The sequence below is a fragment of the Cucumis sativus genome, chromosome 4 (assembly GCF_000004075.3).
Source record: "Cucumis sativus cultivar 9930 chromosome 4, Cucumber_9930_V3, whole genome shotgun sequence".
Lineage (NCBI taxonomy): Eukaryota > Viridiplantae > Streptophyta > Magnoliopsida > Cucurbitales > Cucurbitaceae > Cucumis > Cucumis sativus.
Genome location: NC_026658.2, coordinates 2,222,619 through 2,249,730, shown reverse-complemented (window position 1 = coordinate 2,249,730; position 27,112 = coordinate 2,222,619). Strand labels below are relative to the sequence as shown.

Below are 27,112 nucleotides of genomic sequence, written 5' to 3'. Positions count from 1 at the left end.
GGGCGTAAGTTTTTGTGTTTCTCTTCCAAAATAGATAGGGAAAAAAAAGTAGTAAATTTGGGAGATTGGGACTATTCTTCTTTGCTGTATTCTCTCTTCTCCACAACTTGAGTGAAGTGGATGTCAGCTTTAATGTTTAGTGGTCTAACTATCTGAGTTGTCTGTTTTAGTGGAGAGGAAATTTCATTGTCTCTAAAATGTTTTGTAGTTTGTGGGAGAGAGAATGGGTGCGACGATCTTTGTTTTGTTGCTTGAGAATTGGAGTGAGGTGTGAAGTAAGGTTTGTGTGTGAGAGAGATTGAGTGGAATGTGGGGGATCATTTCATTTATTCTTTTCTCCACACTCACACTTCTTTTCACATTAAAAAAATATACATATTTTTTAAACCGAGAATTATGAAATTGAATAATCCCCTAAAATTCATGACTTGAATATGATATCTGAATGCTTAACATTGGGGTCTCGTTGTCTGATCAATGAATTATTTATGGTTGAAGGTTCAAACAAGCTAGTGTTCTCAAGTCTAATTCAAGAAAGATGACGATTATGTGTACTATATAGTTGAGCCTTCGTATGGATAATAGCTCAAAGTGTAATATTTTGAAAGATGATCACTATTATAGATAAGAAGGTTTGATGGTCTTGTGTTCAAAGGAAAGATTATTAGGAATGTGATCAAAGAAATATCCCATTAGCTAAATAAGAAAAATGATCATGAGTTTGTAAAGGAGAACGGTTCCAGTGGTACGAGACATTTGGATGAAACAAAAAGTAAAAGATATGACTAGTACATGAGAGGTTTATGCAAAATGGACAATATTATAACACGTTATAGAAATATCAAAAGGTTTATGTGATAATGGTAAGATTACGAGGTAGGTGTAGATGTCTACACAATTATAGAGTTGGATATACTTTCGACTACTACAAAAATTGTGGTGAAGACATAATTTAGATAAAGATTATATTCGTCACATTCAACCCTGCATACAATACATATGTTATTGGTGGGTTGATTTTTTATATATTTAGATTTGTCATTTCGTTGAGGCAAATTATTTGACCTCCTTGGTATGGTAATTGTTTGTTATCTCTCTTTCTATATATATAATTAATCCACATAGTGTAAAACTTGAATTGAAAAATGTTTATTTAGTTCTACATGATTGATAATTTGTGCACAATAATTTGGCAAAGCAATAAAATATAATATAATCCATTTATCATTTTATAAAGCTTTTGATTTCTTTCCTTTCTTTTCCTTTCATGTCTAATGTTAATCAATTTGTGCATGGAGACATGGAGTGAATTCAAAGTCATATCTATCAATAATTATTTTCTTTTTCCTTTTTCAAAATAAACAAACAATGAGGTTTTTTTTTTTTTTTAAGGAAACTTGTTTCATAAGAATTTTTAAAATCTTAAATTATTTTTAAAAGTTCAAAATGTACGTTTTAATTCATAAAGTTGGAGTGATTTTCAAGTTTAATAATTATTGCATTTTGTGGTTTTTGTTCAATTTATACACTAAAAATTAAAATACATATCCTTTTATTTATTGATACTCGAAATTTTAAATCTCTACTAGATATCAAAAAAAGAAAACTTGGTTGTTGTCTCAAATAATTGCATCTATCTACGTGCAATTCAAATAATATCTATTTTAAATTATTTTGATAAAAACTGTTTTGAATGGTGATTAAATACTCTAATCTTATTTTAAAATAACTTACTTTTTAATTAAACACTCAATAATATATTCAACTTTTTTACATGGATTGTCCTCTATATATATATACACACACACTTTACATACCAAGATATTTATTACTTTAGTTACTGACAGCCTGACACATATACATATGTAAATATATATAAATATATAAATATATGTATATTCCTTATTTACCCCTACTAGATATGCTTAATAGAAACTCAATTTCATTAGGAATTCTCACATTTCACCTACCAAAAAGTAACTAAACTTAAGAATATCTTAAATTGAAGGAAAAAAAAATAAATCTAATATCATAAAAGATTAAAAATTTAATAAAATAGTATGGTAATTTTAACAAGTTTGCTCATCCCATTTGTTGGTTGTAAATTTTCTAACATCTTAAATAAAGTTTAGGTTTAATGACACATAAGATTGGATGAATTAAACTATACCCTAATAGTTTAATTACTTATATATATATAAAAAAGTTAAAATTTACTCTAAAACGTTATAACTAACTTTTATAATACAATAATTATCGAATTTGGAAAATTCAAATAGACCTAAACTCTCATTAAAATTAATTAATCCTAAATCAAATACTTGTACTCAACAGCACATTTATTATTCATTAACTTAACTTTTAGTCGGGGACAAATATTCTTCATCAAAGTTTCTATCCATATCCCAAAATTTTCTATTAGATTAGTTAGTACTCTTCTCCATTGATAGAAATATCCTTGTCAATAAATGAATTTAAATAACAATTCAACTTTTAGTTCAATTAAATAAATAGGAGTGTGCTTTTCATTTATCATTATATTATATTTATATATTTACCACAAAAAGCTTATTTTCTTTTTTATTCTCACAATTATCTTTAAATCTAAATTGTCATAGTCATATACTCAATAAATTAAATACAAAATTTAATATGAATTTGGTACTCAAATTGAATTTTTTTTTTTCACTTTTTATTATAGCCACCAACTCTCCAACAACTAAATATAAATGATATTAAAACCTAATATATTTCACATTGTAGAATGCAATCTAAAAGAATTCAACCTAACATGCATGTGAATTTGAAGAAAAACGAACAAAAATTTATATAAATATAGGGCATGGAAGAGATGAGAAGCAAGAAGAAGAAGTCAAACAAAATTTTGCCATTTGAAAACAAAAAAGGATGAATTGCATTAAACACTCAAAACCCAAAATAGTACTCTCTTTTTTCTTTTTGAGAAAAAGTATACTTGGGAGTAATTATAATAATGAGCAAAGGAATTTTGATAAGAACCTTCATATATATTTTTGTTTCAATTTTGGTGGAGCAGGTAACACTCACAGCTGTACCAAGTCTGCTTGGATCATAATATATATATATATATACACACACTTCAATTATTGGTTTGGAGAAATCAAACTTAACCCTTGACCTAACTAAACACGGTTCCTTACTAAACTCGTTAATCCAATTATATAACTCAATTAGTTATATCAAAACATATTATATATAGTCATTTGAATATCTCAATCTTATATCTTTAAAAATGCGAAATAAATAACTTTGAGATTTAGACTTGAGTTTTGTGGTGATTAACGTAATTTATAGGTGAGTTTTACTCGTTTTTTAAAAATATTAATAAAGAAATTGTATTTGGTTTATATCCGATTTGAAATCAATTTGTTCACGGATAGTTTTTAATCCTATAATATATATTGTATTTCAAAAACTTTATAACCATTTGGACAAAATAGTCTCATTATGAATTAATTTGAGGAAAAACACATAAACCAATCCTAATTATATAGAATATTAATCAATTTGAACTCAGAAAAGCTAAACATAATAATAATACACTCAACCCTAATTGGTTCACATTATTGGTTCTTTCTCTCTTCAATTAACAACCATTATTTCAATTATTAATTATCAAATCAATCTTTTTTTAAAAAAAGTTGAACTTCTCCCCCTCAAATTTCAGTTTCTTCTCAATATTTAATTTTATAATTATTGAAGTAAATTGAAAAAAAAAAAATGGTCACTATTCTTCTTATTTTTTATATCAAAGTTAGCCAAAATAATATTAGGCCATTTTAGACATTTTCCCCTAAGATAACCTTTGAAGACTTTAGACTTTTTCATGCCTAAATTTTGTGGCTTTTCAAACAGTGCTTGAAGTCTCTTATGTATATATATATATATATATATATATATCATAAAATGTTGTTTTCTTGCTAGCTGGTGAACCCAATTTGACAGTCCACAAGGGATAGAATTGTCAATAAAAAAATATAATATATTTTTGGAATGTTTTAAAATATAGGAAAATGTCAAAAAAAAATACTTATAAAATATAACAAAATTTAAAATCTATAACTGTTTATTCGTGTTTATCGTTAAAAGAATATGGAATTTTCTTGTATTTTGTAAGTATTTTCGACATTTTTGTCATTTACAATATTTTTTTTATATTTTATTTGTATATGTTCATTTAATAAATTATAATTTTTCTTTTTTTTTCTAACACAATAAACCTATTTTGTTTTCATCAATGTTTTACTAACTAAACTCAGATCTATGCATGGTAAAACTAATTTAAGTTTAACTTGAGAAGTTATTAGTTATAGGATAAACCAACTCTTTGAAATTTTCTCAAATGGTAATTTAAATTTCGAAAAGATAAGAGATTTCATGATCAAAACTCTCATTCTAAATTGTATAAAATGTCTATTACTTATGATCTATAAAAAAACTATCAATTTTTATTATTGGTTAGTGTTTTGCTATTTAATCTACTCTACTTATTTTATATTTAGAGAAGAAAAATTGTCAAATGTTAGCGATATTGCTTTTAGAATTTTACAACTTTATGTTTAAATATTATCTAATCAAAATGCTTTCTTTAGTTTTACTTTTTGTTACTTTTATTTTTTACACCCCCACTTTTCCTAAGTGGCTTTTTTGAACCAATTTGTTTATTTTTTGTTACTTTTTTTGATATGTTTAGAAAAAGGGTTTTATACCTATTTTATTTCTAAAGGATTAAATTAATTAATTTTATTTAATAAATGACATAAATTAGTGAAAATTTAATACTGCTGTAAATGAACAAATTTCAAAAACTCTATATTTTTTTTGTTTCTTCTTTTAATTTTGAGGATACCCTTGTATCGTGAAAGCTCACATTTTTCTTAACGTGAAAAAAATAGTTGTTTTTTTAATATTTACACAAGTAATATTCTAACACCACCCAATAATTGGAATTAGTATTTTCATGATTTAGATCTATCTTATATATCGAGTATATTTTATTTCTTTTAAAAATAATGAAATTTGCGAGAACTAATTATTGGGCATGGCACTTAAAAACAAAAATGGTAGTTAGTGATAATTATATATTTTAGGACTTACTCTATTTGAGTCTCTACACATATAGATGTAAAAGAAATTATCCCACCCAACAAATCTTTAGAAGTTTTCCAAAAGAATAATAAATAAATCTTAAAAGTTAGTCTTCATGGTTAGGTTAGGTTGATAATAACAACACTTTTGGTTAGGTTAAGAAAATATTTAGAACATCAATCTAAGAGTGAAATTTCAAAGAAAGAATTGGGCCTTTTCATATGACAAATGAAAATGGGCCTACCTCAATGGGTTTTTATTATAATGGGCCATGTGATTGAGTAAAGAGATAATCCTTTTACTATTTATTGTATCTTCTTCACATTTCTCCACCAATATAATATCCCTATGTTTTGGTAATTAACTAATATACATTTAACACATAAAAAGTGTAACAATAATATGAGAGATTATTGTTACACTTTAAACGTACAATTGTAATGTAAAATCATGATGTGTTTAATAGCATTATTATTACATACAAGTGTGCAAAAATCATTTTGGTTTTCCTTTGCTAGGTTGAGCAAAATTCATTGTATAGGTATATTTTTATGCTATAATTTTCAACTTTTTTTAATTCACATGCTATCTACATCTATGTCAACCAATCCAAAATTTTAATCTAAAACATGTTTATAAATATATATAATCAAACCATATTTAATTCAAATATTTGTTTAAATCGTCATTTATTTTTTTAAGTCTTCTTACCATATATATATATATGAACATCTCATTGATGTTGTGGGTTGAAGTGTGATTCCTTGTCCTTTTAAGACTTTTTTAGACTTTCCAATTTAACATCTTTTTACTTCATAAAGTGGTTTTTATATTTATATATGCTTTCACTTTTCCTTTATTCTTTTTAACTTTTCTTGTCAACAAAATTCTCAAGAACAAATATCTATGTTAACTTTACCTTTAAATTTAACCAAGTTGGAATAAGATCCATCATAAGTGAAAAAAATTGGGTGATATATATCTATAAAAACCAAAAGATTTTCGTGTGGTGAAGGAGAGGTGCCTCTCGCGAGTTGCCAATGTCGAACACACACGTGTTGGTACTATTAAATGACACAACGTTATTATAAACTTTAGTTACTCCATATGATCTAATTATCTCTTTAGTGTCCTTCAAATGATCGGTTTAAATTATTGATTCTTTTACGCTTTTAGATTGACTTTACAAATAAAAATACTTCCAGCTATCTCAAACATATTTGATATAAATTAAAGAATATGTTCGAATATAGGTTATATGGTGTGAAATGTATTGTTTAAAAAATTGTGGTGCTTCCCCACAACACAATAATAAATAGAGGGAAATGGAATGAGAAATTGAGAATGATTCCTAAAATTAAAGGTGGGGTCTCACACCTATTAAATCCCTCCCCTTTCCATTTATTAAATTCTTTGTTATGGTTCGAGTTTTTACCATTGTTCTAACGTTGAAAATACAATAACTTTAATATAAACTTTATGATTGTGATTTGATGATGCACAATCTAACAAAGGTGGTTATGGTTAAATAAAGGAAAAGGAAATGCATCAACTCATCATCACCTTAACATGAGTATGTATTAAATGTTTGATGAAATTGGTATGAAAAAGTGGCCAAAAGTAGTTGTAGAGACTGATTTTATAATAAATGTAATGAGGTGTAGTCTTTACTTTTCTATTTTATTTTCAAAACAATAACAACATGATAAACATATAATAACTCCTATATTGTTACACACTTTAACATTTTGTTTTATATATATTGATTATAGATCAAAGTCCTTCTTCTACATTATGTAATTAATGGTAATGTTTTCTTTATAAAAAGATACTATCTAAAGCATAGTTTATTGGAAAAACAAAATAAAATATTTCAATAAAAAAAAACAACAATCTTTTTTTCTTATTAACAATATTTCTCGATATACATTTGATAAATGATCCAATCTTTTTTTTCAAAAAATGTTGATGGACCATTTCATTATGTCATTTTGGCATGAAATTATAATATTAATTATCTTTTAATAGTTTGTGGTTTTTTTTCTTTTTTCTTAAACTATCTTCTTTTTCTGCTTCTCTTTTTACATCTACGACGATATGGCTTCTCCAAAACTCTACCACAACTTCTCTAGCACCATCCACGAGACTCAATGACTAGAGAACCGAGCGACACCAACAACATCTCCCACAACATTGATGCAACCAAGCAAGATCAACATCGGCTAGGCTATAACAGATAACACTAGTGACACCAAGCGAGACGTCCATGTTGAGCGAGAGCGACACTGATTTTCGTGCGATAGAGTAGTGATTTGTGAGTAAGAAAGGTAGATTGAGCGAGTCAAAGTGAGAGTGAGATGTCTTTTCCACGTGCACGAGAGCATAATTTGGTAATTACACTCGAAATTGACGTCAACAAAGAGTTATTCAATAATTTTTTTTCAAAAAAATGGGTCATTTGACGTTTTTTCATAATTTTCAGGCCATTCATTCGATTGCCATTTTAATGAAATGTTAAGGAAAATTATTTCAAATGACAAAACCGCTAAAAATATATACAAAATGTAGTAAAATTTTATAATTATACCCCATTCAACCAGTGTCGTCTATGACTAATAGATTTTGAAAATTTTCTATATTTTATAAATATTTGGTCCAATCTGTTATATTAATTTGAAAACAATCACTTTTTCAAAAGAATAGAATAATACAAAATATATAGTGCATAGTTCATCTAATGTTTTAGTATATAGAAATATCTTATTTTAGTATAATAGGGTAGATGGGTTTTGAGCATATTATACATGTTCGTCATTAACATATTTATATACTAACCTCATTTTACGAAGATGTGTGAACTAATAGACGAGATGACATAGACTCATAAAAGAGAAAATTTTGTAGTAATATCGAATCTCAATTGATTATTTGCCACAAAACTAATATTAAATAAAAATAGTAAGTATTCATTTGATGAACTTTGGAATAATGAACAAAAATAGTAGAATGTATGACAATAGTAGAGATTTGTTGGTCGATTTGTGGGAGTGGGAGGAAAGTTTGAAAAGGATGAGATGAATTGAGAGTGTTGATGGACGTAAGAAGCAAAGTTGAATACTTTGTGGAAATTGAGAATATAATATATGATTACGATAAAATAAGTATGATTGATTTGAAAACCCATTTGGCTTTTTATTATTCCCTGCGTGCAGATGTTCTAGCCGGCTAGTTGCGCTGTTTTTTTCTCTATAGTCTTTCTTTTCCCATTTCATCTCTCTCTCATTTCCACCGATTCCTCAATTTTCAAGAGGGAGAGAGAGAGAGGAAGAGAGAGAAATCCCTCTCTTTCCTCTTCCATTAACTGCGGCATCATACAATTCTTCGCAGCTTCAAACGAAGTCCTGAACCTTCTTCTTCCAATCGTCAGATCCGGCTTCTAATTTCCACCCCACTTATTGCACTTGATCCAATCAGGTGACCCTTTTGTTTGATTTTCAATTGGGTCTTGTTTTCTTACGTTTTTCTTTGGTTTATAGTTGTTCGGTTGTGATTCAGATCTACTTCGACCTTTTTACTGGCTGATTTTTGTGCTACAATTTCTGGGTAGCTGCTAAAACAAGTTGATTCAGCTACCTCTTTTGCGTCTTTAGTCTCGTAAGATTTCTATGCTTACACCCTTTTGTATATATTGCAATAGGCTTTTATCATGAGAAGAATTCTTTTTCCCCCGTAATTATTTGAACCATGTGATGTTGTGGGTCATGATTGTATCATATGGGAGTTCTTTTGTTTTTGTTTTAGCTGATTTTATATGATTCCTTGTTAATTTTTCGTGTTGGTTCATAGGTCTATATCCTTTTCATAGATCTGTTTGAAGTTTTAGCTGCAGGTTGTGAATGTCTAGATGGGAAAAAAAATTCATTCATTTTTCTGGTGGTTGTATAAATCTCTCAAGGGCTGTATCTAAAAAAGTCAAACATTTAGCCACCCACCAATTCAGATCCTTTACACTGCTTTTATGACATTATTTATTAATTATAGGGCTTAATGTAAGGGTATTGGGCAAAAACAGAGTACTTTAATTGAAGGCGAGTAAGTTAGGTCCATGATATGCTTAAAATTGAATTTAATGGGACAATATTCTGACTTTCTTGAATCACGAGGGTCTTTTTTGTTGTTGAGGAAGGTGGAGGGTTTTATCTTGTTAGGTGGGATGTTGTTTCCAATGGGTGCAATGTGGCTTATTACACTTTTGTTTAGAGCTTGATACTCCATGATCAAATAATTGTGAGCGAATGCAAATATGATTGCCAGATTGTTAGATGCGTTTGGCATCTTATGAATTCTGAAAGTATGTTCTCATGTTTTCCACTATATTAGCATTGGGTCTGCATTTGATTTTTGTAGTGATTCCTCACCTTTCCCAATCATTCAAGTTTATACGGTAAATGAAGTCCTAAAGTTGAAGGGTCACTTAGGCAGTTAGCCTGGTCTAATGATTGAATTTCCTTTTGGTTTTTGTTTTAGTTAAAATTTATGATCTTCCCTACAACATCCATTGTAGCATGGAACATAGCCACATTCATCCAGTATTTTACCTGATCATACTCTTTCTGCTATGTTTCTTCTAAAGTTTGGACATTTACATTTTATATATTTGATATTGAGCTCTTTTTGTATGTGTGGAATAGAATAACCATAGATTAACAAGAGCTTTGCTTTAATTGAACAGGTGAATTAGGGGCATCTGGTTGTTGCTGTGTTTGTTAAGATGAAGAAGGCCTTTGATCAAACTGTCAGAGACTTGTAAGCTATCTTCTTCGCTTGTGATGCTTTGATCACATCATTTTAATTCTTGATTTTAAGTCAAAGACACATGATTACCTGTCTTGGCAATCTAATTAATTTTTGTCAAACAATCATTACTGAAAATTTTAAATTAGTGGTATTGTTTCATCAAAATTCATTTTTATTCAATTGTTCATTGATCTTGTAAACTATACTTTATGTGTTACTCGTTAGGTTTTTCTAATAGGTTCCCTCTTCTTTTAATGCAGAAAGAGAGAGGTCAATAAGACCGTGCTCAAAATTCCTAAAGTAGAGCAGAAGGTATACTTTTTCAGCTCATCCGTTTTCTTATTGCAAAGTGATATTGTATTGCTTCAATTATTTTGTCTTGAAGAATGAGATAAGAGTGTTTAGGATCATATACACCAAGTCAGATAGAAACCTAATTGATGCACGGTTTATAAGTGATTGAGGAAGTTTCTTAGCTGTGGATGCTGGGTGAAATAATTAACAAAAAAGTTATTGACCATGGTATTGTGATTAATACTTGACTAACAATATCGCGAAATTCACTGTAGAAAAGGCTTTCTGAACTTCTGCATGAAAAGTTTTGTAGCATGGATTCTATTGACTCCAAACTGTGTTTTTACCTTTTCCTTTCCTTCCCGTTTCCAGGTTTTGGATGCCACTAGCAATGAGCCTTGGGGTCCTCATGGATCCCTTCTTGCAGATATAGCACAGGCAACTAGAAATTAGTAAGCATAGGCTTGCTTTTGTGGATGCTTTTAGATTGAATATTCTACACCAGGGAAGAACTCATTCCAAATGTCCATGCAGTCATGAATATCAAATGATCATGGGAATACTCTGGAAGCGGATAAATGATACTGGCAAGAATTGGAGGCATGTCTACAAGGTTAGTAGTTTTTTTCCCTTTTCTTTCGACTATTAGGATTATCGTGTGTTGAGATTGAACAAATTTAAAATTTCCATTTTGATATGGGAGCTTTTATTCCCTCTTCTGTATAGTTTTTCCCCTTGTTAGTTGAAAGCGCTTTTGATAAATATTACTGTTTGTGACTCTGAATACCTGAATATGTAAGTTACAATTCTCTAATAAGTTTCCAATTAAACATTTTTCTGTGAAGATGTTTTGGAAGATTTTTTTAAATTATTTTTTTAGAGTTTGGGGTTTTAGAAGAAAAGTACTGCCTCATGTACGTCAAGAAAAAAAAAACTTCTCAAAAGGGAAGATGTTGATTTCATTACCAATACAATCTGTAAGCAGTGTTCTTTTATTACTTCAATCAATTTGAATAAATGTATTTTTCTCATGTCCACCCCTTAGGATTTTAGAGATTTCATGTTGACATGCCTGTTTTTCTGCTTTTAAGGACAAAGATCGACAGAAAACTTGTAGAAACTAAGTACACTTATTCAGGGAAAAAGTACGTGATGAAATATTCAGACTGTTTGGAATCAAAGAAACAATAAAAGGGGCTTTCCTTTTCTATGCCCTTGTCTTCTTCCATGCTTTTTCTCAACAAAAATTGGTCTTTCATCCCCCTAAAAGAAAAGGAAAAGAGAAAAGCCCTGCATTTTGCCACAAAAAAAAAAATATTATTGACAATGTGGAGTTTATTTGCCGGTTTCAAGAAGTTTCTGTATTAGTAGAACTTACAAAAGAGAATGTCTATTTTATCATTTTATTCCTACCCAAACTTCTATCTATCTCAGGGTTTGACCGTTTTGGAGTACTTGGTGGGTCATGGATCAGAGCGTGTCATAGATGACATCAGAGAACATGCATATCAGATATCGGTACATTTTTCTTACTCAATTCACTTTAACTGTTATTTTACTCTAGCTCTCTGATGACCCTTTTTAATTAATCGACTATCTTTTGGATGACAGACCTTATCTGATTTTCAATACATCGACTCCAATGGGAGGGACCAAGGTAACAATGTTAGAAAGAAATCTCAAAATCTTGTTGCCCTTGTAAATGATAAAGAAAGGATCATTGAGGTCAGACAGAAGGCTGCTGCTAATAGGGACAAGTGAGTCAGCTCGCAAAGTTTGATTATTTTATATTTTTGTCAAATTTTCATTCTTTTCATCATTTTTTTCGTAGCCTGACCTTATTAATTGCACAAGTAATCTTTTGGTTTAAAGCCGTTCATATATCTTGTTTATTGCTAGTTCTTTTGGTTCTTGTTATATTTTCTCTCCCTTTAGGAGGTTGTATCTTAAACATTTGATCCCTTTTCATCAATCAATGAAAAGTTTATTTCTTCTAAATAATAACAATAGTAATTATTAAAATAAATAAATTGGAGCAATAATCTTATTTAATTGTGCCAATCTTTCATTTCAGACCCTCAGTCTCGAGTAATCTTGTTTCGTAGACACTTGCTTCTAATGAAGTTATTTGTGCTTTTTTATTCAAGTGACCTGAATGTTTAACTTCTTTTTCTCTATCATGTTTGTTAGTGCTCTATAAATATAAAATGATAAAATATAAGTAAGTCGCTACATATGCCATGCTTAATCTATTTTAAATTTCATGGTCAGTATTTTGTAACACTTCTTTTATAGTTGTTTTCTTTCTTCTGTTTTTGATAAATTATTTATTTGATTTATTTTATAACATGTTTCACAATTACTTTGTATAAAAATGTTCTTTCAGCAACACAACAGTTTCAACAATTGGATAACTTTAGCAGTATTTATGAATATCCTGATGTCACACAGGTTTCGCAGCGCATCATCTATGGGCAGTATGTATAGACCAGGTTCAGGAGGATATGATGACCGCTATGAAGGACGATATGGAGGCCGAGATGGAGACAGAAATGTTGATTCTTATGGGAGGGAAAGAGATTATGGTTTTAGAGATGACCGTTCTGGCAGAAATGAAGATTCATATGGCCGTGATTATGAAGAACGCTATAACAGAGATGGTTATAAGGATGATGATTATCGAGGAAGAAGTCGAAGCATTGATGACTACCAGTATGGTTCAAGGAGCAGGAGCTCTGACAGAGATGGAGAACGTGCATATGATGATGATGGTCAAGTTTCTTCTCGGTAGGCACTTGCTGCAGATGTAAAATATTGATGCTAGATAGCCATTATATTAGTGAATTCCATTATAGTTATTGCCAGTTTGCTGATAGAACACTAGTATAGTGTTTCTATTTTATTGATATCTTCAACAGAAATTACAATATAAAAGAACAAACAAGTAAAAGAACCCTAACCCTCTGCCCTTCCTCTCTTTCAAGGAATGTTGCAGCCCATTATCCTCACCAAATTCCTCAGGCCTTTCTTCCCTCCCAACTTCCTATTTATAACCATCTAACTGCCTTATGTAACTAACTACCCTTAGTGCTCACTTTGCAAAACTTGTTTTTAAACAAATGAGGCACGTATTTTGTTTTTCTACCATGACATGCAGGTTTTCTGGGAACTGAAAATTACGTTCTCTCTATCTTGTTGCTTCTACATTTTCAGGGTTGTAAACATCATTAAATCAATAGATTCTTCTGCAATGAAGAAAACTTGCAATATGATCTTTTATTTGTCCTATGGGAGGACAATATTCTTGCTTATCTAGTTTTAGTTTAGCCACTTTTACGATATGTATTAAACATTGCAATTTGCAATACGGCAGATGAAGTTTGATATATGTGTAATTTTCTTGAAAAACGCTAATTTCCTTGTTTCTCCTGTTTCTTGCAGCAACAGTGGTGCCAGACCTGACGAGCCATCTCAGGTTGGAAGGTTAGTTTTCAATCATTTAATTTCATTGTTCATTTTATATTTATACAATGATGGAGTCATTGTCTTTGAAGTATCTCTTTTATTCTTAAGAAGTAACAATATGTTGCATTACAAAATTGAATGTGTCATAGGCAGCTTGAACGTAAATTTTCAGAACAGAACATTGCTCCACCGAGTTATGAAGAAGCTGTGAATGAATCTGGAAGCACTGTGCCTAGTCAAAGGTGCTAATTTTGTTTCAAAGATAATGATGTCACATTTTCTTTTAGTCTTGTTCACCATTCATTCAGTTGGTACATTGTATCTGTAAACAGAGAAGTAGAAGCTCCAGCAACTACTGCTCCAAGAGCTTTTCCTCCACCCGTGCCCAGTACTCCAAGCCAGCAAACTACTCATGGAACCACTGCATCCCCGCTTCCCCAGGGATTTGATGGTTCTGATGAATTTGACCCCCGTGGTTCAGTTCCAGGTATGGGAAGTGCTTGGTTTTCTATGTTTTGCCTCATCATTACATATTGTGAAAAGAGTTAGGTTGCAATGGGTACTTTCAGTGAATGATTTTCTCTTCCAATTGGAGTACTTCCCTCATTAAAATAATTAATTCATCTGATCTAGACCGTCTTATTTATATTGTGGAGGGTTTGGATAGAGAGAACTGGGAAGATCTTTTGAAATAAAAGGTGTGGTAATGGCTTGGAGTCTTGGACCATGAGTTAGAATTTGGTTTCAAATGTATATGAAAAACTATAGAATTTTATTGTCCTCTTTATCAGTACTGAGAGTCCATATATAAGCTTCTTAGCTGCCTAGGTTGGGAATGACTGTCTGGTCCCACCTCCCCCCTTTTCTGTTCCATGCTTTAATCAATTCTAATAAGAAGCTACTACTTCCTGGAGTAGGATAGTTCCTTTTGGCTTATCTTTGTCAGTTGTGGTAAAATACCAAAAGGAGATACTTATTTTTTTGGAAATTTTGGGAATTAAGAATTATATTACATAGCCTTAGGTTTGTGATTTTTTTCATGGTTGGACAATGTTGATAAAAGTATTTGCCATCATTTTTATTTTATGGTATGGCGATTTCCTCTGTTCTTTATTCTTTACACTCAATCTCTTCTTTTTTTCTTTTTCCATTTCTTATTTCAGTTGCTCCAAATGCCTCAAGCAATTTGGAGGCAAATTTATTTGACTCATTGGCCTTAGTGCCTGTTGGGCCAGTAACATCATCTGCAGACTCTGAGAGTCATGTTCAGACAAGCTCTGCTGTGGGATCCTTTACTCAAAATCAGGTAATATTAAAGCATGGAAATGATTTTTGAATTGATTGTTAACATGCTTATGCATGCAATTTTATCATTATCCATAACTTGATGCTTTCTCATTGATTTATTCCTGGCATTGTCGATTGTTGTACCATTATTTTATTAGATGTAGCATACTGGAAGGTTGCACATTTTTATGGTGTAAAGAATTTATTTATTTCTTGAATGAAGTTTAAATTTGGGTTGATTGCTTCCTTGTCAAATTGGATTCTAGATCAAGTATTATTGTTGGCAGAGATTTAATATTTTGCAACATCGTATGCTCATGCAGACTTTTGAAGATCCATTTGGTGACTCGCCTTTTAAAGCCATATCTTCCTCTGGTGTCCAAGATCAAACATATTTTCAACGTGGGGAATCATTTTCTGCAGCAACTTACTCCACACCAAACGTCCCTGTTCAACCTCAACCGAATTTGCACCATCCTCGTGAAGAGACTCTGCAACATCAAAATATTGGTGTACTGGCTGATCTTCTCCCTCCTGAAACTTTACCCGCTGCTGTTTCACAGCCCACGTTTACATCAAACCAACCAGTACAGCCAAATTCTCATGCTGCATCTGGCTTGCCTGCACAGCCAAATTCTAACTTGGGGAATTATCAGCAAGATGGAAATATTGCTCCTGTGAATTTTCAAAATCAAACAGAACCAGGGAGAGAGTTCGGCAATGGGATGTTTGTGGCGCCGGGAGGAATACCAGCTCATGGATCATATATGGCTCCTCCAAATGCTGGACCTAATGCACAGCCCAACAATTTTGGAACATATCATAATGGTTCTGCAGTTCCCGCAAGTTCTCATCTCACGCTTCAAACTACAAGACCTCCCGCTCATCTTCCTAGTGGAAACAACTTCAATCCGCCACAGGGTTCAGTAGCTTCTCAAGTATCTTACCAAACCTCAAATTTTCCTGTGGTAAAATCTGAGGTTATGGGTAGCTTTAATTCTCAAGCAGGAAACTATACATCCATGGCTTCTCAGCAAAATCCTCCAGCTGGATCACTTTCAACTGCGTCCCAAGCTTCGAATAATAAGTTTGAGACCAAGTCCACAGTATGGTCTGACACATTAAGCAGAGGGCTTGTCAATTTAAACATATCTGGACGTGAGTCTTCCCTTCTTGATTTCATTACATCATTTACACACTGCTGAGGTTAACTTGATTGTGTTGATTTTTCTCTTGGAACACACTGGGTTGTTTCATATGTTTAAAAAATACAATAAATTTTCATTCCTCCTTTTTTTTTAAAAGAATAAGTTGTCCTTGTGCAGCTAAAGCAAACCCAATGGCGGACATTGGTGTTGATTTTGAAGCCCTCAATAGGAAGGAGAAGAGAATGGAGAAGCCTAGTACAGCTCCAGTCGTATCTACCATTAACATGGGTAAAGCTATGGGATCTGGTTCTGGGATAGGCCGAGTTGGTGCTAGTGCGCTAAGGCCACCTCCAAATGCAATGTCAGGATCCGGTTCGGGCATGGGCATGGGCATGGGAATGGGCATGGGCATGAACCCCAATCCTGGCATGGGCATGGGGATGGGCATGAGAGGCTATGGAGGTATGAATCAACCCATGGGTGGCATGGGAATGAATATGGGTATGGGGCAACAAGGATTCCAAATGCAGCAACCTCGAGCAAACATGCCCGGTGTATACAACCCGATGATGGGTGGTGGTGGTTATGCCCCCCAGCAGCCACCTTACGGCAGTTACCGATGACATCTGACATCTTGTTAGAGTTGTGGAAGAGCTTCTGCTTTGTTTTTCAGGTTATAAGATTAGATAGGACACATCACTAAATATTCAAAGATCTGCATCCAACCCAAGATTTTATTATTTGAAGCTATATCTTTTCTTTTTATTTTTCTTTTTCTTCCAAATCTTGTGTTAGTCATTCTTTGTGGGTTGAGTTCTGCTTTGAATTTTGTGTGTATCAAATGAGGTCAAATCTTTCTTATCATTTTCCTTCCACTTTCTTGTGATTGTATATTTGATTGAATACAAATTAAAGAATAAAATACGATGGTGTAAGTTTGTCTCATTCATGTTTTATATCTTTCAGGTTTTGTGCATCTTGGGATAGGTAGCCTAGAATCAGACATTATTGTGCATCCTTTCTTACCACTACTGACATAAGTTCACTTTTATTGTTAGTTTTAGTTAAATGACAAGTTTAGCAAATGTGCTAAACCATCATGCATAGTACGAGTGGCCTATGCACGAAAGGAGTACAACGATGATATAATGAAGGTAGTAGTGACTTTCTCGAGTGAATGATTGCAAAACAAGGGAGTATGGTAAATAATTCAACTCTACCCCCAAAACACCCTCTAAACTTCATATTTGATCACTGTCCATTTGAACTATACAAAACTATTAGAACCAATCAACGCATATAGCATAAACCACACTTTTTCACTATAAAATTTGTTGCAATCAAATTATATGATATTGTTTCCATACAATCCATGTTTTGTTGGTTCATAAAACTCAAAAACTATAACAGCATAACTTTAATAATTAGTATATACTCATATTTTTGAAATTTGAGTTTTTAAAAAAACTATTTTATTGTGAGAAAAAATCATATTCTAATCGATTCTAGATGGATAGAAAGAAAGATAAGCTTCTTCTTTTCAAGTAGAAAGAAAAATAATAGTTGAGGTAAAAGAATAAGATGAAAGTAGATATAATCTAAAATGAATGTTTTAGCATAAGGTTGGTTTTGGAAATCAATTTGTAATTCTTAATACCAACAGCACCAGTGGTCTAGTGGTAGAATAGTACCCTGCCACGGTACAGACCCGGGTTCGATTCCCGGCTGGTGCATTTGTTTTTTTTGGCTCTGAATTGGAGCCCCTTTTTTAGATTTTGGGTTGGAGACAACCAATCTTTCATGTGTAGCTGATCTATATTCACTTAGGTCCATTTTCTGTATGATTAGCTCAACTGCATGGATTGCAATGACTCATATCATTTGTGTTGTCCAAGATGGACGCTCCAACATAGTTTTACAATGGTATAATATTTGTTTTGTTGTGAGCACGATTTATAGTTTCATACCATTGAAGATAGTTGTCATCATTTATATATCATGGATAACTACACATTGGTTACGATTCAAGATATTATTTTGTTGTACCGAAGAAAGTGAGGGTAAAAGATGGTACAACTAATGCTGCATTTATCCAACTGTAATGAAAATTAGTATAATCAAAATGAAATTTGATTGATGGAGAAATCGTAACTGCAATTAAATTATTTTTTTAAAATCATATATACCTAGAACTATGTTTTTTGTCAATTTCACGACATTCAGAAGAAATAACAATGTCAACTTCTTCATACTATATTCGTTCCATGTGTCAAAATTACAGATATAGATTAGTATTAGTAAAAAGTAAATACAAAACCCACCAAAAACTGCATTTACAATGAATAGATAGAAACACAACATGTTGGAGTAAAGGAGAATGATGAACTAACTACACAAAAGATCAGAAATGCAATGAAATTGAGAAACACAAGAGTAGCTGAAAGCACACAATGATATTTATTCAAAACACACGGCTGAAAAGAAGTGAGGGAGAGCAAAGTGAGAAAACGAAAGAGCTGGAGTTACTATGGGAAATGAGGAAAGATGAAGTTGGAGACATGGTGATTTTATGGACGATGAATTCGTCGTCTCCTAGGAGACGAATTCTCTCCAGATGTGCAAGCGAGTGATGCATCAGGTGGTGGATTTGAGTGGACTTCATTTCTTTCGTTTACTCCATTTGGTCAGTTTCTCAAACTTAGCCTGAAATATCATTCACCTACGTATACGCAAACGGATACGAGCAAAATTGACCTATTTAATCCAAGCAAGGTGTTTATTTGTGTTCAATTAATTTCATAACTTGAGAGTAAGAATTAAGTCTTGCTAAAGGGCAATGTTCCTTCCCAAACGTATGAAAACAAAAGGGTACAACTGTATGGCCATTCCATTGTAAGATGTGAAGTTTTCTTGCATCAAATAGCTACAATCCCAGCCACCCTGATGCAGTTGGCGGTACATTCGTGCTTCAATAATTGAGGCCACACCCGATCACCGGAGTTGCTGTTGTAGAAGAAGCACAGCATTTTTTTATTTGGATAAAAACCAAAGAAGAGATGCAGAAGATAGGCAGGAGGGAAAGAGAAAACGGAACAAAACAAACAAACAGAGGTCAAAATGCAGAAGTAGGACTCTAAATTCATGGCATGTAGAATCTGAACTCTTGATGGACTATCAATACCAAATCAAGAGACGTGTCTCTATGATGTCAAAAAGAAGATACGTACGCAGGGAAAATGCCTAAACAATTCTTTGCATCAAAACACAATTCTTTGCATCAAAACACAAAAACCAATTGAATTCAGGAAACTTTTTACAATAATGGATGCTCGGGCAAAATCACAAGCCTAGTTTTCAATTAACATGTATCATCAAGTTTTCAATTACCATGTATCATCACAAATTTACAATGTCTTGCCCGTTAAAGTCTTGGTCTAGCCACTATTGGTCTTTAAACTTTGATGAATGTAGCATTTTTGTTTTATAATGATTGAAATAAGACAAAATAACTTATTTTCTAAATTAAACACTAGAAAATGTAATCCAAACCCACAATTGGTCTTATACTTTTAATTTTGCAACAATATAATTCTACAATCCTACAACTAGTGTGTAACAATTTAGTACCTAACGTAAAAAATTAATCATTTCTTATTATTTATATTGTAGAGTATGGACATTGTATTTAACAAAAAAATATTGAGCCTCTAACTAGTTAATTGGTTTCTTGATGACAAAATTGGTTTATTGATGAATTTTTTTTTAAATGTAACGACTAGATTGTGACTAAATTGTTACAAAATTTAAAATATCCTAAATTAAATTGTTACAAAAAAGTTGAAGGATTAAACTATTACTTTTAACCCCTTTTTTCCTTCCTTTTTTTCCCATTTAGATCATGACCAGAAACACGCTTCTTCAATTAGTGCCTCACATATTCATAATTTACAACCTGAAGTTCATAATGATAAACCTTGTAGTCTTAGTTTTACTAGCGGCTGAAGTAATCTCATAGTGTAGAACTAGGTGGTAGAGGAACTCTAGTAATTTTCAATATAGGATTGTAGAATATCTCTAAGAATGCAATTTATAAATGTTATCAGGCAGGTTTTTTTATTTTAGAGCTCAAGGACACATAAGTACAACCTATAAACATACCTAGTTCAAGTAAGATCGTACAACCTATAGGCAGGTTTTATGATTGAAATACCTTCATTCGCTCTGGGATTTATATGACAGTTGCAATAAACAAAATGAAGTTACTCCAAAAAGACCTCAATTCGGTCACCCATGCCATCAACAAAATCCAGCAACTGTTTCCCTCCCACTTCTCCAGCTGCATCGTCCATCAGTTCTTTGATATTTACGCCTCCCAAAGCTATGCTTCAAAAATATGTCAATTTCATTAGTCATAAAAGATATAGCCAAACGAAGATTAATTTTTGGTCAATTTGAGGATAAAGAAGTAAAAACTACCTGGAACAATGTTTGTTAGTCCTTCCAAGAACCCTGCCTGAAATAGATATATATAGAAACCTCCTCAAAACAATGAACTAAGTAATAACGGAAGGAAACAAAGATACTAACGTGAAGTTTGATAAGAAACAGAACTAATAAGTAGTAATGGAATTAACAAAACTACGGCACAACAAGGGCCTAGCTATATGACACCCCATATTAGAAGGAATGTATACATTCACCAAATTGGCAGGTAATATCAACAATATTCAGTAGCTTATATAAATCTGAATCCACGTAATAAGATAGTATGACAACGTGAAGACCATGATCATAGCTGCAATAATTCCGGTGGGTGCTTTAGTTATTGCTGTTATTGTTTTTTAATATGATACGGACACATTTATTCTACAAACACAATCTTAAACAAGACACTGAAAATGAAATTTTATATTCAATACTTACAGGAATTCTAACATCAAGCCTCTCAAATCCATCTCTTCCGGTTATTTTGACTCTCAATCTCCGGGACCAGATACCAGAGAAGGGACCTCTTGATCCATCATCATCATAGCTTCTGTATATCTCAGGAGTAATCACTTCGACAGCTGGACCTTGAGAACCTTGACCCTTCTCTTTATCATCTTCAACTCTCCGTTGAAGACTAGTTATGCTACTGTCCACTGACAAAATAACCTTAATTTACATGAAATGACAGTAGAACCAAAAAACTACTACAATAATTTATGTTGGGTACAAAGAAGATTAGGCCATAAAAGAAAAGAAAATCTTTGACAAGTATAATCACACTATTGAAAAAATATGAGAAACTCATTAGTATTTCCAACAAAACTAAAGATTTGTCACAATATTGTCCTACTCTACCTCAAGTGAAGTAAACAAGCAAATCAAGTATCTTCTTTGTTGGTTTTCTGTTCTTTTCCTTTTTTAAATCTGATTGCTTTTGGTTTCTTTGTTCGCTTTTCTTTGGTGTTTGGTTCCTTGTTTCTGGTTTTTTGTTGGTCTTCTCGTGGCTTTTAATTATATTTTCCTTTTCTAGGGACTGTTGTATTCGTTATTTTAATTTGGTAGCAGTTTTCTTCTTCTTCTTTTACAAGTTTTCTCGGAACATTTTGTATAAGTTCATCTATGTATCATTTCATCTATTATAGAAATACTTCTAGAATCAATCAAACCAAAGGAGATGCTTAGCGTGAAAAACAATTATGATTTCTTTTTGTTGGTGATATATAATTAAATTTGCCTTCAACCATCAGCTTAAGCAGAGGACAGTGACAACACCAAAGGAAGTGGCAGCAATTAGGGTTTGGGTTGAGAGGAAGAGACTGGGGAGCAATAACTTATTTTTTGAATTTTCAGAACGAAAGAATATATCAAAAATAAGCAAATAAATAATAAATGTAATTTTTTTACTGGTAGAAGAAACTTCTAGCATGGCCATAAAGAGTGTAATGGATTCACATTACTTGGACAGATTGGAAGTTCTACAAACCTTTAATTGAAGGTTGGCTAACAGCAGAAGCATATTTCCTCTCTTCTTCGTAATAAGAGTTGAAGCCCAATAATTCCTTCATCTCTGCAAAAGTTGGCAAGGTTCCAGGAGAAGGCAATCGACCTCCTTTAATTGCAAGCAGTGCATCCTGCAATAACCAAATGTAGGGAAGAACTATAGCATCATGATTTTTCCTCTAAGGTTGTCTAGTCATTTTACACTCAAAAGGTAAATGCAATTTTCTTTTACACTCAAAATGTAAATGTAATTTTCCAAACAATAACATTCCAGGATTGTGCCAGAAAATATCTACAAGCCATTTTTAAATTTTGCAATTAAAGACTTCTTAACGAACAAACAGGAAAAAGTTCATAATTAAAGAAATAACTTCATATAGGAAATAATTTCTTTGATTAAATTAAATAACAAAAAAATTTCTTTCGTCAATTTATTATTATTATTTCATTTATTTATTTACTTGAAATATACAAAAGGAAGAAAAATACATCCAAAGGGATTACAAAAAACTTCTGCAATTGAATAGAAGGAAATTTATGTTGTAATTTGTTTAAGGTAGCAACAGGTCTAGACCAGTAAAATGCCACAAAAAAAGCTGATTCCATTAGTTCCTCCAAGGATATTACTTTCTCTTGAAAGATTCCGGTGTTTATTTAATGCCATACTAACCAAAATATCACTCTAGGAATGTGATTCCACAAGGCTTTCTTGGACTGTGATGCATCTCATAACTAATATTAGTCTAATTTTACAGTTCTACTAGTCTTCTGACTGGTTGCCTGTTAACAGCCGGTTGGCTCTAGTGAAATTCAGGTTGTATGGTCCTTGCCTATAAGTAAGTGGCTGAGCCTTTTCTTTTGAGATCAATAAATCACTTTTGTAAGTTTTTCTTCAAGATTTGGTCATACACCATACCGCTTTAAAGAAACACACACCCTCATATTTTGATGGGATTTCAATATACATGAGGACAACTACATAATTTAACCTTCATCCAAGTATTTTTTTACAGAAACAAATACTTATTCCCAAGTCTATAAATTGGAAAATGCATCTCAAAACCTATACGTATCCTCCCATATGTTGTGTTGTGTCATAACTTCTTGTAACTTCTCATACCTTGAATGAAAATTTTGCTATAAAATTTTCTGAATACTATGATCAAAGCTTTTGTGCATATTGTAGGTGAAGACATGTCTTACCTGCATTGCTCGAATTGATACACCAACCAAGGAAAGAGGGTAAGCAACAATTTTAAATCCCATTTCCTCCAGTTCAAGAGGATTAAGAATGGGTGTCTTTCCCCCTCCTTCAAGCATATTGGCCTACATAAAAGTAGAAGAGATATACCAGTCAATTAATAAATACCGTCTGCAATATCATGAATATTATGCATCCTAAATGTATGTAAAGTTAATAGAGAATCACATATAAGACAAAATATACATTTTGTTTCCAGAACATGTGATTTAGTCACACTATGTTGGAATCTCACAGCTTTCAAAGGATTTCATCTCCTTTATATCATAGAGATATTGCTCACCGTATAAACTAATTTCCTTGTATATGTTTGATTTCTTTAATCAGTCTTCCTCAATTTATAATGTCATTTCTTCTTATTTGCATGCTTATGCCCCTTTATGTTCTCTGTCCTTACATAAACAAAGGGAAAAAAGGAAATTTTTTTTTTTTCTAACTTCAGTCCATTCACACTCTTCTATTTGGTTCTAAAGCACGGTCTAATCAATAAAAAAAAAGACAATCATAATATAAGAGCCTCTACATAATCCAAACTAGGCTACTATCTCTTTACCCTCATGCACCAAAGGTTATAAATAAAAAATGATGAGAAGAAGAATTGAAACCCAAATCTTTTGATAATTGTGCCTAATATCATGAAAATGCATAAAAAGAATATCCACAGCATGGCCATGCACTTGATATTCGTATAGTAATTCCCATATTTCACTTGAAGACTTTGCAATAGAAACAGTTAAAAGGAAAATCTTTTACGTTAATCATTCATGCAACAAAAATTTTCTATATGAGAGTCAAAGGGCATATTGCTTGATTTGTATTTTCTAGTAAGGAAATCAAAAGATACCATTTTAGGTACTTTAGGTGAAATTTTACAGAAGGCCTCCATCTCATCTTTTGAAGCTAGTGCATCAATGAAAAGAACATCAGCTCCAGCATCTGCAAAGGCCCTGGCTCTCCTCAGTGATTCACTAAGAGACACTGCTTGACGAGAATCAGTTCTAGCTACAATGACGATGTCAGAACCACTTTCTTTTCTAGCATCAACAGCTGCTTTTATCCGCAACACAGCCTCCTCTCTCGATACCACTTTCCTACCTTGTGTATGGCCACAAGCTTTTGGAGATACCTTGCCATGAAAATCTTGTAAGCAATAAATTTTCCCTAGATAACTCACAAATTCTATGATGAAAAGGCTAATATTTTACAGGATGAAAATGCTAGTTAATGCATCAAAATGATCAAAAGGTACTTCTGGGTTTCATGAATCAAAAGAAAAATAAAAGGACAGTTTTTAACTTTCAAAATAAACTAGTTGGCTTTCTTACCAAGAGCATACAGTTTCTTGAAAGGAAAATGGATTGGATGCTCTAATATTAAATTTTTCTCAAATTGTTTCTTTATGAGTATACAAAACCAATGGTCCACGGGCATTAAAAGAGAGTCCATTCCAAAGAATTGAAGCTGAAATCCTTAGCTTTTTCAATTTTTTTAAGTATGATGTAGTCTATCCATACAGTTGGGCAAGAAGCTATGGACCATCCCTTATCCTAAGAAAGTCAAACTTTTTTCTTTGGAAATTATCTCACCCTTGCCTCAACACTATGATAGACACCAAAAAAGTGCCCATGGATTAATCTCTTCCCCAACAAGGTGTTGGCTCTGCTAGAACGACTGTGAATCACAAAATCTTTTTTTTTTCATTGCCCTTCTGCAGCTGCTATGTGAATGTGGGTCCAATTGTTTAAAGTTTACTTCTCCAATTTTCTAAATTGTGTATTAGTTTTATTTTGATTGTTGTTGCCTACTTATGTTATTTTTGTTGATTTTTCTCTCATTCTGGGGTTCGAATCCTTGTGTAACACCCTAGGCCCAGGATTCGGAATTCGAATCCCCGACACTCGCCTGCATCTCCTACGATCTGATAGCATCATTCTTACTTGTCTTAAAGGCTTATTAGATTGCAAGTTGTCCCCATAAACCAACACGAGTCCTTTCAGCTGCTTTGTCCTCATGGATCCTAGAAAAATTTCAGAAGGTCACCCAACATAGGATTGTTCCAAGCTAAATACGCTTAATTTTAGAGTTCCAATGATCGAGTAACCAAAAAGGATGGTGCACCTTGTTGGTATATGTAGAAACTTTGGATTCTTTTTAAGTTATTCATAACCTAACTTTCATGTCCTTAGGACTCCTCTCATTCAGATGTGATATCGGTTCATTCATGTTCCCCTCCTAACCTCAAAAGCTTACACCTTGAACAATGATCACTTTTTATTTCCCTAATGAAAAGTTTCATTCCTTGTTGAGTAAAGTTTTTATGTTACAGCTTTCGTATGAAAATGTTCAACGATTTTTACAGGATAAGTAGCTTCCTTGGATTGCTCCCTTTATTTCAACTCAAGTTCAAGCCTCTTCCCACTTGATCTAAATTGATTTTATTTCTCTTGTTTAATCCTTTTCTTTCCCTTGTTTACCTTTTGGTATTTTTGGTAATTTAGTTTGGTTTCCTTATACTTTCAGCATTAATCACCTTTTCATTTTGTCAATGAATAAAAAGCTCCATTTCCGTTTCAAAAGAAAATATATTGATTGGATCTAGTTCCAATCCCTCCTGGATCAAAAGGACAAACAAAAAGAAAGGGGAGATGAAAGTTAGCAAGATAAACTACAAATTCACCTGATGTCAGCAAACTCGGACAGAACAATTTTCTTATCAGAAACCAGATTTTTATATAGATAAATAAAATATAGTTACTTTTAGTGTACATGCAGAGCAGAACATTTAAAATTGCTATAAAAGAACCTGATCTTCTAGTATGATCCCCGCAAATCCTGCTCGAATATATCCTTTAACAGTCCTCTTCACATTCATTGCATTGCCATATCCATTATCACCATCTCCAATGACAGGAATTGACACTGATTGAGTGATCAGTTGCCCTTGATCCAACATTTCACCATATGACATGTAACCTGTATCTGGCAACGCCAATCGAGCAGCTGATATAGAAAATCCTGTAGGAAAGTCCAACTCAACGTCACACTACCTTACCTTGCATGTCTATATCAAATCCTTAAATAACAATCCATACTTGAAATCCAGATAGAGGAATTCTTCTTCATACAAATTCAACTAAAAAATAACTCTCATAAACTTCAATTGATTAGAAAAAAGAAAAAAAGAACGTTCAAGAGATAAACTAACCACTGGTAAAGCAGTAGAGAAATCCAGCTCTCTCGACTAGCTTAGCACTTAGAGCATCGAAACAAGCGGGACCTTGATGGACGCCAGGCATCTCCAGAATCCTCCGGAGAGCCTTTGCTGGAGATTCAACCACAGATTCATCGTTGATTCTAGCTGACATCGCCATGACTCGGGAGAGCGGCTTGTGGTATGGATTGTTGGAGAGAGAGATGTTCCCTTTGACGGAAGGGCGCCATGAGAGAGATCGAGGAATTGAATGCGGTGGCAGAGACGGCAGCTGGAGGCGGAGAGATGCGGTGTGTGAGAGTGGAAGTGTGAGAGAGCCATCCTTACTCGCCACTGGGAGCTTCATCGCTAGATTTTCAGTTGAAGTTGGATTAAAGAAATGGAAATACAACAAATATCAATCAATACACCCATTCATTAATTACTTCTTATCATCTTCTAACCTACTTAGGTTAGATTATTTACTTTTACCAATTGGGAAAATATACCATCTATCATATGCTGCCAATATAACAATTAAATTCAAAATAAAAG

The 27,112-nt window shown here is 32.5% G+C and overlaps 2 protein-coding genes and 1 non-coding gene across 5 annotated transcripts; 2 read left to right on the top strand and 1 right to left on the bottom strand.

Annotated features, from left to right (window-relative positions):
* The first annotated feature begins 8,315 nt into the window (after positions 1–8,315).
* On the top strand, positions 8,316–17,063 carry LOC101208671 (clathrin interactor EPSIN 2). Of its 3 annotated transcripts, none has more exons than XM_031884131.1 (15): positions 8,316–8,601; positions 8,778–8,781; positions 9,860–9,933; positions 10,185–10,236; positions 10,591–10,670; positions 10,753–10,831; positions 11,653–11,736; positions 11,830–11,975; positions 12,670–13,005; positions 13,660–13,701; positions 13,833–13,925; positions 14,016–14,170; positions 14,847–14,989; positions 15,294–16,128; positions 16,296–17,063. In XM_031884131.1, exons 3-15 carry the CDS (start codon positions 9,899–9,901, stop codon positions 16,739–16,741), a joined length of 2,526 nt encoding a protein of 841 aa, XP_031739991.1. In that variant the 5' UTR covers positions 8,316–8,601; positions 8,778–8,781; positions 9,860–9,898; the 3' UTR covers positions 16,742–17,063. The 3 variants fall into 3 exon arrangements, with proteins under 3 accessions (XP_031739991.1, XP_004152090.1, XP_031739989.1); XM_004152042.3 differs by having other exon boundaries at positions 8,683–8,781; XM_031884129.1 differs by lacking the exon at positions 8,778–8,781.
* Positions 17,064–17,780: 717 nt separating this feature from the next.
* Positions 17,781–17,851, top strand: TRNAG-GCC. The gene has a single exon. It is a non-coding gene; the product is annotated as a tRNA-Gly (tRNA).
* A 576-nt stretch (positions 17,852–18,427) lies between these two features.
* LOC101208914 (2,3-dimethylmalate lyase) lies at positions 18,428–26,982 on the bottom strand. Its single transcript, XM_004152043.3, has 9 exons — positions 26,573–26,982; positions 26,171–26,382; positions 24,212–24,493; positions 23,310–23,432; positions 22,090–22,237; positions 21,042–21,259; positions 20,595–20,631; positions 20,329–20,496; positions 18,428–19,121 (listed from the first exon to the last, which is right to left on the bottom strand). The coding sequence occupies exons 1-8, from the start codon at positions 26,922–26,924 to the stop codon at positions 20,378–20,380; spliced, it is 1,491 nt and encodes a 496-aa protein (XP_004152091.1). The 5' UTR covers positions 26,925–26,982; the 3' UTR covers positions 18,428–19,121; positions 20,329–20,377.
* Between the last annotated feature and the right edge of the window lie 130 nt (positions 26,983–27,112).

Coding starts and splice junctions, on each gene's coding strand:
- LOC101208671 (XM_031884129.1), top strand. CDS start 9,899: ATGAAGAAGGCCTTTGATCAAACTGTCAGAGACTT. Junction 10,832..11,652: donor ATTGGAGGCATGTCTACAAG/GTTAGTAGTTTT, acceptor TATCTATCTCAG/GGTTTGACCGTTTTGGAGTA. Junction 14,171..14,846: donor CCCCCGTGGTTCAGTTCCAG/GTATGGGAAGTG, acceptor TTCTTATTTCAG/TTGCTCCAAATGCCTCAAGC.
- LOC101208914 (XM_004152043.3), bottom strand. CDS start 26,924: ATGAAGCTCCCAGTGGCGAGTAAGGATGGCTCTCTCACACTTCCACTC. Junction 26,383..26,572: donor TCTCTACTGCTTTACCAGTG/GTTAGTTTATCT, acceptor ACTTTCCTACAG/GATTTTCTATATCAGCTGCT. Junction 21,260..22,089: donor TAGCCAACCTTCAATTAAAG/GTTTGTAGAACT, acceptor TTATTTTGTCAG/TGGACAGTAGCATAACTAGT.